Here is a 12,178-nt window from a genome sequence, read left to right as displayed (position 1 = left end):
GAAGAGCCAGTCAGACAGAGATATAGGGGCTCTGACAGTTAGCCAGTTTCCATCCCTTTGTATCTGTGTTGACTCACCTAACCCTCCATGGTGCTTTTTCTCTAACCCTACCTGGGCTTCCCTGTCTTACTCACAATGAGGGCTCTCTGACCCCAAACAGTGTGTGTGTGTGTGTTTTTGTCTAGAGGGATGACCAGGGGATGCCTATGAGAGAGAGAGAGTTCCCTGAATATTTAGGACCACATTAGACACACAGAGAGTTTGCGTAACTCGCCATTCAAATTCAGTCAGAAGTAGGCTCCTCTCATTTAAGATGGAACAGCAGCAGTATTAGTATAATTTCCCCTGCCCTTATAGGGGCTCTATGCATTGTGGGAAGAGAAGAGACAGAGAAGCTACCGTTGGATGATCTCAGCATGCGGCAAGTAGCAATGGCTGACTAGCTGTGACAAAGCTTTCCATGTCTGTCATCGTTAGAGAAAGATAATGGACAGACAGACGGACAGACAGACACAGACAGACACAAAACACCAACAGACAGACAGACAGACACAGACAGACAGACAGACAGACACAAAACACACACACTTACGTGTACGTAAACACACCCTATAATCTGTAACCAGATTTATAGAATTGACAATGTGTAACACAATAGTGTTGAAGTCTATCAGTCTATTGTAAATTAACCAAGAGTACGTTAGTTGGTAAGGGGCTTGTTTGTTTTTGGAAATGCTGATGGCAATGACATGAGATCTTTCAAGAGGGAGATTTTAAATATTCAGTCTTCAAAATAATTTGTACTCAGTTTAAACAGAGATATATACATTTTCATGGATGACAAAGTTTCTGTTATTTCAGAAGATTTGTGTTAACGTTTATGTGTTGAGTTTTGCTTTCATACATTTGTTTTGCCCAATGATTCATCTAGCATTGTTTAATTATTTACTTGTGTAAGGTGAACTATATTTCAGTGTTTCTTACAGTACATAACCATTCATTGATGAAAAATGTTTGGTAAAGTATTTTACCAAACGTGTGATATAGGGGACTGTAGTGTATATGATTGGCTTTTAATAATTTTTTATCTTCCAAAAGCTATTTGTATCAATTTTAAGCTTGTGGAAAATTAAACAATGACAAATCTAAATAAAAGTGGTTCTTGCCACTGCTGTAGATTGCCTTTTGGTGTAACAATAGTAACAGAAATGGATGAGCCCACGTTAACAATTATATTGTCAGAGGGAAATATAAAGAAATACAAGTATGAGACTACAAATACTACAAATGATGAGAATAGCAGAAATATAAAAAAGATATATCTTCAACCATAGTTACATTAGATTCTGTACACAGGATTAACTATACTATATATTATATATGTGTTTAAGTAAATATAGTACTATTGTTCTGATCACAATATCATTGTTTGTTTTTTTCTTCTTTTTTCAAATATCTTTCAAAGCAAATAAAAGAGAAACATTTTAGGAGCGCTATTGTGCTAAATGTAATTCTAATATTACATTGATAAATATTACATTGAGTGTTTGTTCAAGTGTATATTTATGTGTGATATACATTATTTGTACTATGCTCAAACAGAAATCATGGATTAAATGACAGGATTACTTTTCAGTTATAGTTTTCACTGTCAAGTAATATTATGCTCCGGCAACAAGCATTCATATTTCTTGTAAAGTTATTAGTATTCTTAGAATATCTTCAGATTCGATCAAATGTTCAGCACGTCTCTCTTCAGGATAACCACTTACCATTCCAGATAGATGCAATGGCTTAGGACTATTGTGAACGTGTACCAGGACTGTAAAATAAAGTGTTACCCAAGACTGTAAATTAAAGTGTTTCCTATTAATTTAATGACAAGAGTTTAAATAAAGKTTAGGGTTTTGTAATGTCTGATAACAATGTACACATGCCTTTTCACTCTATTTTCCTCTCTCTCTCTCTCCTTTTTCTCTTTCTCTCTCTGCCTGTGGCGTGGTCTGTGGTCGCTCTGTGGTTGTTTTGTTTCAGCGTCAAGATGAGGGACTAAGTTAAAAGAACAATGAGAGAGAGCGACAGGATCTCAATGTGCGCATCACGCTCTCTCTCCTCTCTCTCTTTCACACAGGAAAGGGTCTTGTTCACTCTTTGAGACCCGAAGAAATGAAGACAGATGTTTTTATCACCCCATTCAAATGATAAAGGTGTGCATGCTGTTTTATACAATCGTTATCTTTGTGTGTTTATCATGTAGACTAATATTGTGGTTGCCATCAACAAAGACTGTTTATATACAGCGTTACAGAATGTCCCTGCTCTCCGCAATGTGAAGTGAAATAGTGGAGAGCAGGCTTGATTATGTTTCTGTGTTTGAACACACAGTGAGATTAAAAGTCTCCTACTCAACAGCTAAACAAGGAAATAACACACAATGCTGTAGACACACTTTTCTCTGGTCCCTGTGATAAGATGACAGTACGTAGACATGAAGTAATTATATTTTTTACAGCTTTTATTTATCATCAATACATGATGCACACATCCAATAATCATAACATTAGGCTACCGCAGCAGAATGCATAGCATTGGTGTAATACTAGCACATACGAGAGTAATACCTGTTCAATATAAAGGTTTAATATTTGAAACACCCACTTAATAACAAATCCATAGCCAGAGACGTTAACATTGTGAACAGAATCCTAAATGTTTTCTTTTAGACAGTTGGAACTTCTGATTGGTTCATCGTTGTAATGAACAAAGAATAGAAAAGTAAGATGATAAAACAGTCTTCAGATTCATAAAGTGGAAGGAGATCCCTGTAAGGACACACAGTAAATACAGCACTGTCTCTGCGTCTGCAGTGTGGGCGCTCTGAATTACTCCAATGGTCCTTTCCTGTGAGGCAGACAAACAGTCAAAGAAAGTTAAATACAGAGAGATGAATACAGAGACAAAGACAGTGTCAATTATAGAGAAAGTGATCAATCACATGTAATCGTATTCATTGTGATCTAAAAGGCCAAACTGATCCTATTCTGAGACACTTTATGAATACAGGCTCAGATCTACTTCTGAGAAAAAGATGAAGTCCCCGAGATTGATAGAGCAGCAGGAAGATATATTTCATCGTGTTGTGAGAAAAGGGGAGAGGAGAAGAGGAGGAGAGGAAGATGTCATCACAGATTTGTGAAGTTTACACATGAGAACTTGGCAAACTGAAGTCGACACTTTTTGGGTAGTCCTGTAGCATATGCAAAAACAAATTCAGAACAGCAGAGTAACTGTAATAAACATGAATATATTACTGCCTCCTCCATATACATGCCATACAGAATATATACATTTGGATATTGTTGTGCACTTTATTGCCTTTACTTTGTCAAACATGTGAAATGTTGTTTGTGTCTGTTAAGGCCTCTGAGCCTGGGTTCCTAATWTRTTATCCATACTTGTAACTTTCACAAAAATATTCCTTTGACAACAATGCACATTTTATGCAAAAGTCCAAGTTAAGCATCCRTATCTCAAGTATGTCTTTGGCCCTGTATGACCAGCATCTTTGATAATTGACTATACTAATTAGAAACAGCACTGGAGCTCATTCCTTGTTGGTTATTCTATATTACTTTATCGGCAGGTAAGGAAGGAGAGAAGAGACTCACTGCTGAAGTAGTACTGTGTGGAGATCAAAGCCACAGCCAGCAGCACTCCAACCAACGGCCAGAGAACCTTGGAGCCACAGCCTGAAACACAACAGAAAACCTGTTAAATAATGTTTAAACTGCTGGGACGTATATCGTGTCAAAGTAACTAGTTACATAACATTGGGGTTACAGACATAGCCCTGGTTCTCCAAAAGAGAGAGTGAGACATCACTAATTGGGATGGGATAATCTTTGTGTGGATATAGCTTAACACATTCAACTTGTTACAATAAACAACTTATTGGACAGACTTGTTAAACTTATGAATCTTACCTTTTGGGGTTTGATAGTTGCCTTTGGTGCAGCGGCCGTTTGGGGTGCTGTTTGGGATGCCTTGGGGCTGGGGCTTTGTGACGGGGAGTAATGTTGGCCGAGTTTCTGGTGGGTCACAAAAATACACAATGTGATGGATATAAGAAACACTGTGAGAGACACAAAATACACAAAAGATAATGGAGAGGGATTAGGACAGATGAAGAAGCTTGGAAATGGATCTGCAACCAATGCAAAAGAATACGTTATTGCTTTTCTTTTCTATAACAAGGCTGAATTCCCCAATAACGTCCTGACTTCACTAGAAATTAAATTAATTCCAACCAAGCGCTGTGAAGGGATAAGGGTTCGCTTATGGGGACAGCTGTCACGATCGTTATAATAAGTGGACCAAGATGCAGCGTGGTATGGTTCCATCCTCTTTACTATGAAGTGAAACTCAAAGAAAACAATAAATGCAAAACGAACCATGACGCTGCTATAGTGCTCACAGGCAACTATACATAGCAAAGATCCCACAAAGCACAAAGGGGAAATGGCTACCTAAATATGATCCCCAATCAGAGACAACGATAAACAGCTGCCTCTGATTGGGAACCATACCAGGCCAACATAGAAATATAATTATCTAGATGACCCACCCTAGTCACACCCCAACCTAACCAACATAGAGAATAAAAAGCTCTCTATAGTCAGGGTGTGACAACAGCCGAAGAACCCTTTATTCTAAGAGTGTAGAACATGGAAAATCAGGAAATTGGTCTGTTCTCAGGCCATTCAAAAGATAATACAGGAGTATAGTGTAAAAGAGTTATAGTTACTGTTGTGTAACTATACTGAACAAAAATATAAACACAACATTTTTCATGAGCTGAAATAAAAGATCCCAGAAATTTTCCATACGCACAAAAAAGTATTTCTCTCTAATTTTGTGCAGAAATTTGTTAGTGAGCATTTCTCCTTTGCCAAGATAATCCATGCACCTGACAAGTGTGGCATATAAAGAAGCTGATTCAACAGCATGATCATTACCCAGGTGCACCTTGTGCTGGGGACAATAAAAGGCCACTCTAAAATGTGCAGTTTTGTCACACAACACAATGCCACAGATGTCTCAAGTTTTGAGGGAGCGTGCAATTGGCTAGCTGACTGCAGGAATTTTATTTAACCAAGGTGTCACGTTCACTGTCTACAAACTCCATGTCATAGATGAGCCAAGGCACAGCGTGCATGTAATTCCACATTTCTTTTAATCGTAGTGAAACCTTCACAAAAAGAACAGGTAAACAGAAACAAACGTGACGCAACTGTGGTGCACACAAACACACACAGAAACTAAACAAACGTGACGCAACTGTGGTGCACACAAACACACACAGAAACTAAAATAATTACCCACAACATTAGGTGGGAAAAAGGCTGCCTAAGTATGATTCCCAATCAGAGAAAACRATAGACAGCTGCCTCTGATTGGGAACCACACGCGGCCAAAAACAAAGAAATAGAAAACATAGAATGCCCACCCAAATCACACCCTGACCTAACAAAATAGAGAAATAGAACGGCTCTCTAAGGTCAGGGCGTGACACAGGGAGTCACATTGAGAATAAAAATCGATTKTACAAGAGAGCCCTGTACACATTACAATAAAAACAGAAAATTAAAACAACATACACATATATGTGTATAAAACAATATAATTCAGCACACAATAAACAAAAATAAACATATTTAATAAAAGCAATCACATTTAACTACATAGAGTAGAGGTCCTCAATAAATAATTTAAACTGCACCAGTACATCTAGCTGCAGTGAACTCTGCATATTGTTCCAGAAAATAGGGGCAAAAAAACAAAATGCAGATTTTCCCAAATCTGTGGAGACTGAAGGGATCTCTAGTGTTATCCATTCCTGTGAACGGGTTTGGTAATTTATGACTTTTAATTATGTTACATATAGAGGGAGTTTCTGTCAGATTGCTTTGTAAATAAATAAAAGAGAATGCAGCTCTCTTTTTACAGACAGAGAGGTCCATCCTACATTTTATTTCAGACTACAATGTCTGTATAAACTTATTGCGGAATGGTAGACTGCGTGCAAGGATTTTAATATAGAGGTTTCTGCATGCATGTAAAGAAGCATTGTTTGAACAATCTTTCTCCTATTTTTAGTACTAAACAGAAAGATTTATTTTGATATAAAAAAAACAATCTTGGATCTTAGCTTCTTAGTAAGATTTTCAACATGCGTTACGGCGGACAACTTGCGTTACGAATGTCATCCAGAGCTGTTGCCGGATAATTTAATGTTCCAACCTCGTTTTAGAGAATTTGACAGTATGTCCAGCCGGCCTCACAACCGCAGCCTACGTGTAGCCATACCAGCCCATACCAGCCCACGACCTCCACATCCGGCTTCTTCACCAGCGGGATTGTCTGAGACCAGCCACCCGGACAGCTGAGGATTAAAAACTGATTGAAACTGATTGAAATTGAGGATTACTGAGGAAAYTGAGGATTATTTCTGTAATAAAGCCCTGTAATAAAGCCTTTTTGTGAGGAAAAACTCACTGATTGGCTGCGCCTGTTTCCCCAGTGGGTGGGCCTGGCTCCCAAGTGGGTGGGCCTATGCCCTCCCAGGCCCAGCCCAGTCATGTGAAATCTATACATTTGGGCCTAATTTTTTCTTCTTAAATTGACTGATTTCCTTATATGAACTGTAACTCAGTAAAATCGTTGCAATTGTTGCATGTTGCATTTATATTTTTATTCAATATAGTTCTAGGCAGGGGCACAACTTTGGTTTTAGAAGTGGGGGGGTCATCATTTTGTATTTTATTTTTTATTTTGCCGAATAGATAAACGCTCCAAACAGTCTACCCGACCGCTCGGAGGCGTCCACATGGTCCTAAAGCACAAATATGCAATTCCCGAATGTGGGGGGGACATGTCCCCCCGTGCCCAGTGAAAGTTGCGTCCCTGGTTCTAGTAAATTTAGGAACTCTGGATTAATTCAGGAACCTTCTCATCTCTAATCAGCAGGGTTGGGAAGTAACGGATTACTGTGTAACATGTTACATAACCAGAGTTCAGATTACAGATACTTTTGAAAAACTAGATGATTACTTCTAGGATAAAATTCAGAAAGGAGGTTTACGAAAAAAATCTTTGACACCTTTCTGTTTTCTCAATGACATTCAAATCAGCTTTGAAAAAAAGGTCAATTTGTTCCGCCTGAGGGAGTCTGACCACAAGACCAAATGCATTTGACGGATAGCGGGGAAATGTTGTATGCTACATTCCAAGCTCTGTCTTGCGAACTCTATCAGCATCCAAATTGATTATCTATCAGATTATCCAATTTGAATAAATGCTTGGCGGTAAGGACAACAGCAGTGGTGTAGCCTACCGGGTGATACGGATATCACTTATTATTGATATCTACATAGCACATTTATGTGAATCACACACTCTCTCATTTATCTATTTTGCCTAGAGCAGGGGTATTCAACTCTTACCCTATGAGATCTGGAGCCTGCTGGTTTTCTGTTCTACATGATAATGAATTTCACCCAGCAGGTGTCCCAAGTCTAAAGCAGAAGAACTGGCTTCGAGGTCCAGAGTTAAGTTTGAGGGGGGTAGAGAATCATTGTACCATCAAAACTGCTGTGAAATATATTTTCCATAACCAAAAATATTGTATTTTCAGCTGGTGTACAAAACTGAAAATAAAACACCCCAAAACGAGCGCACATCGAACAGATCTATATCTATTAGACTTGCTTTCAATGAGAATGACAGATCTATAACTCACATTTCTTTGTGAATTTGGTCGCCGAAARAGTGATATATTGCAAAGTAATCTAAAACTAACTGAAAGTAATCAGATTAGTTACTGAGTTTGGTTAMTCCAAAAATTACGTTACTGATTGCAATTTTGGACAGGTAACTAGTAACTGCAACAGATTACATTTAGAAAGTAACCTACCCAACCCTGCTATTTAGCCATAAGAAGAATGGGAAGCGTCAGTGCCATGCAGGGGAATGGGTTCCTCTCACCTCCAGGTCTGAGAAGAACTCCTGGCCTCCACAACTTGTTCTCTTTCTGGTTCTGGAGCATACAGGTGTAAAGCCCTGCGTCCTCTGACCTTATGTTAATGAGGCGCAGTGTGAAAGTCATCTTGCTTCCCGTATCACGCTTACTGGCCTGGAACCGGTGTTCGCCCACACTGGCTTCGTGGCTGGTCCGGCCAGCATTGTTGAGGCTGAGAAGGAACTGGATGTCGAGGTTGTTGTGGAGAGTGCGTAACCATAAGACCTTCTGACAGGCGTGGTTGGAACACTCACAGGTGAGGACCTCTGTGTCGTTGATCCCGGGGTAGCGGACGAAGTCGGACTCTGAACGTGTCTGGTGGGACACCGGGATAGGAGAAGTGAATGGAGGTTTAGTTTGGCTAAACAAACTGCCACCACATCAAAGGAGACATACAGTATATAAACAATACTGTTGGAATGAGGTCCTGTTGCCATTTTTGCGTGCTGGACAGAGATCAAAATAATAAGAAGACATGATGGATGTCCGTAACACGTACGCTGTCCTACAATATTTTCACCTGACAAAGATCCGTATAAGATTGAAACATTGTCTGCTTGTGCGTCAATATAATTGAATTATTGTGCTTTCACCAGTGTTGTGGACACCTGTTTATTAAATCAGGTAAATTATACATGAAATACTGTACATCAAGCGAGATAGAAAGACAGAAAGAAACCAGAAGGTTTGAAACTGCTCAATGTAAAATGAAAAAAAAACGAACCTGAACAGACACAAACCAATACTATCATCAAACCAGTCGTTTTGCAAGAGTGGAAATGTTAAATAACAGCACCTTGGAACCATGAAGAAACACAAATAAAAGGTTAGTGGAGAGACTTATCTATAAAGGTGACATTATGAAGCAAACATTGTGCGAGACACTGCTGAACTGTTTCACTTGGCTTCTTTATATGTAACGCGTCACAGAAATATGTATAAATATCTTAACTGCAGAGCTCTCGATGGATTTAAGAATAGCTCTTGGTCGTCTTTGAATTTCTGTCATGTCTTGGAGACAATATTGAGTGTCTGTGCATTTTGATCCAGCATACTGTTTTTTATTTACTGTTATTTAATCATCGCAGACTAAAACATCATATCACTTAAATATTTGAAATAACTTTATATAAAGAAACTTAAAGAAAACACAGGGGCCTCTTCAACACTCCATTAAGCAAATAACAAATAACACACACACTTAACATTCTGACTTGCACTAGTTGTCAAGGTGGGTCTAACGCTGTTCCTGAGGCCTCAACAGAGAAGAACTTGTTAACAGTGGGTAGACAGAATATTGCGGTCCTACCTCTTGTGGTGGATGTCTCGAGTGTTAGCTGAGGGTCGGCAAAAGCTCTTTCTTTTCCCTTCATGCATCTGCCAGAGAACAGGGGAGGAACTGAAGTAACATGGCCAAGTGACAACACACACACACCACACACACACACACACACACACACACACACACACACACACACACACACACACACACAATTGCAATAAAGAAGTTATTTGTTATTTGCTTAATGGAGTGTTGAAGAGGTCAGAAGATTTCCCCAAATAATAAATGATCTTTATGTCCTCTTGTTGATTGTTTGGAAGGTTTAGTCTGTATTTGCCACTTATTAAGAGATCACTGATTCATACAATATTAACACATAAAATAAAACATAAAATAAATACTTTTTACGGTAACCTTTTACTCCTAACTTAAAACCTGTATTGCGGTATGTCTAACTATTCTTCTATATTCCTCTATTCCTCTTTAACCAAATCTCTACTCTTGATTTAAATGGAATGCTGTAGAAGTGTTCAGACACTTTTTTTACATTTCACTTGGTTTTGAGAAACTTACTCCACCAGCGATAGCCCTCATCAGGAATATAGCCTAGTGCTATTGCTTTGCAATATACTGGATGCTACACAAATATGTATCTATTCTGAATAAGGTAAAACTCATGGACCAACAGAAAGTGAACAATTTCATAATATCAACAATGACTTTATGTCTCAACCAACCCCTGGACTTCTAGAACCATCGGCATAGAAATTTCAGTCAAGGTCGAAAGTATTTAGAGTCCGTATAAATAGCACTTGTCAACACTATTTTAGTACTATATTGTATTGTTTTATACCAACACATTTAAAATGAAGGCCTCATTTTGTCTGGTGTGACTAGTTTGCACAATTGCCAAGTGTGGATCACCTCTCCTAACCCGAACCGCTCTGCCCAGGTGTGTGACCTAGACCAGCTGCAGCAGCACTGAGTACTGGAGCACAGCTGCAGATCCAGCTACCTTAACTCCAGTTCATGTCAAAGCAATACACAGCCAACCAACAATGATTCTTAAATGAGTACATCTGTCATTGCTAAAACTGATAAATACCTGTATAAATATATCTGAGAAAATCTACATTAATTGACTCTGTCAAGTAAATTCTACTAGGCCTTAACAATTTCAACAGAGCATGAACTTTACCGTAAGATGTAGTGAAGCAACTTTTTAGGTCACTGTTCCTACAATAAAGTGATATGTAGCCTATATTTGATATAAAATGAATGAGCAATATTTCTGTTTGATAGCAAATACAGTAGCTCACATTTACGTTTTCACAACATATGTCTTTATACTGTGGCATACAGCAGGTCAGCCACCAGGGGGAGACTCGTCGAGGCCTGGTAACAGATGGAATATACATCACGAGGCGATGGCTCTATCAGCTGGACGTGCCAGGTCTCGACGGGCTCTCCAGCCAGGACTAATTGGGGCTGATTGGGAGCTGGTGAGTAATCAAGGGCGGATTGCTCATCAGCTGTGCAAAGCCCATAAAGCTGCCAGAAGGGCAGCACACAGGAGGAGTGGGGGAAGAAAGGACTCCCGTGTTATTGTTGACGGTTGCAGAACTAACAAGCGGGAGTTCAGTTTTGTGCCCGACAGGATACAGCCAGACCCGGAATCCCAGAAGACGGCATCCCGGAGAGGGTCTCATAGGGGAGACCTATCATATCATTTTCTTTTTTATCTATTATTTAAATAAACACCCTTGAAACTGAGCTAATCCTTCTCTGTCCATGTCTGATATGGGTAAACGTCTTGACCAAACCCCCTGGTCTGCCACAATACCCTCTTTATGCCTATGTTTATATGGGCAACCTTTAATATATTTACTACACACACTATCTAGGGAATTCAATTCAATAGAACGATTGCCAATTTTTTTTGATTTTCTATTTTAATTTCCATTCAGTAAGAACATTACCCAGATGAAAGTGCCTTCAGATAGTATTCACACCCCTTGACTTTTTCCACATTTTGTTGTGTTACAGCCTGAATTGGAAATGGATTACATTTAGATTTTTATGGTCACTGGCCTACACACAATACCCCATAAGTGGAATGATGTTTTTAGAAATTATTACAAATTAATAAAACATTTATTAACTGAAATGTCTTGAGTCAACAAGTATTCAACCCCTTTGTTATGGCAAGCCTAAATAATAAAAATGTGCTTAACAAGTCACATAAGTTGCATGGACTCACTGTGCTCAAAAATAGTGTTTAACATAATTTTTGAATGACTACCTCAACTGAGGTTTTCCAATGCCCCTCAATGAAGGGCAATTATTGGTAGATGGGAATAAAAAAAGCAGACATTGAATATCCCTATAAACATGGTGACATTATTAATTACACTTTGGATGGTGTATAAATACATCCAGTCATTACAAATATACAGGATGGAAACCACTCAGGGATTTCACCATGAGGTCAATGGTGACTTTAAATCAATGACAGAGCTTAATGGTGGTGATAAGAGAAAACTGAGGATGGATCAACAACATTGTCGTTACTCCACAATACTACCCTAAATGACAGAATGAAAAAAAGGAAGCCTGTACAGAATAAAACATATTCAACAACATTGCAATAAGGCACTAAAGTAAAACAGCTAAAATTGTGTCAAAGAAATTAACTTTATGTTCTGAATACAAAGCGTTATGTTTCAACACAACACATGACTGAGTACCATTCTTCATATTTTCAAGCATGCTGGTGGCTGCATCATGTTATGGGTATGCTTGTTACCAGCAAGGACTAG

The 12,178-nt window shown here is 38.8% G+C and overlaps 1 protein-coding gene across 2 annotated transcripts; it reads right to left on the bottom strand.

Annotated features, from left to right (window-relative positions):
• Nucleotides 1-2,494: 2,494 nt before the first annotated feature.
• Nucleotides 2,495-9,401, bottom strand: LOC111970738 (uncharacterized). Of its 2 annotated transcripts, XM_070445736.1 has the most exons (6): nt 9,387-9,401; nt 8,802-8,873; nt 8,044-8,392; nt 3,984-4,088; nt 3,669-3,749; nt 2,495-2,901 (listed from the first exon to the last, which is right to left on the bottom strand). In XM_070445736.1, exons 3-6 carry the CDS (start codon nt 8,162-8,164, stop codon nt 2,720-2,722), a joined length of 489 nt encoding a protein of 162 aa, XP_070301837.1. In that variant the 5' UTR covers nt 8,165-8,392; nt 8,802-8,873; nt 9,387-9,401; the 3' UTR covers nt 2,495-2,719. The 2 variants fall into 2 exon arrangements, with proteins under 2 accessions (XP_070301837.1, XP_023853274.2); XM_023997506.2 differs by lacking the exons at nt 8,802-8,873; nt 9,387-9,401 and having other exon boundaries at nt 8,044-8,401.
• Between the last annotated feature and the right edge of the window lie 2,777 nt (nt 9,402-12,178).

Source organism: Salvelinus sp. IW2-2015, linkage group LG11, assembly GCF_002910315.2.
Source record: "Salvelinus sp. IW2-2015 linkage group LG11, ASM291031v2, whole genome shotgun sequence".
Classification (NCBI taxonomy): Eukaryota; Metazoa; Chordata; class Actinopteri; order Salmoniformes; family Salmonidae; genus Salvelinus; species Salvelinus sp. IW2-2015.
The sequence above is the reverse complement of the archived record's forward strand: the minus strand, read 5'-3'. Positions and strand labels throughout refer to the sequence as shown.

What these genes read in the sequence shown, in the direction of transcription:
- LOC111970738 (XM_070445736.1), bottom strand. Translation starts at nt 8,164, where the DNA reads ATGACTTTCACACTGCGCCTCATTAACATAAGGTCAGAGGACGCAGGG. An exon ending in AGTTCTTCTCAGACCTGGAG is followed by an intron (nt 4,089 to 8,043) that starts GTGAGAGGAACC and finishes GTGACCCACCAG; the next exon opens with AAACTCGGCCAACATTACTC. An exon ending in CACACAGTACTACTTCAGCA is followed by an intron (nt 2,902 to 3,668) that starts GTGAGTCTCTTC and finishes TCTGCCTCACAG; the next exon opens with GAAAGGACCATTGGAGTAAT.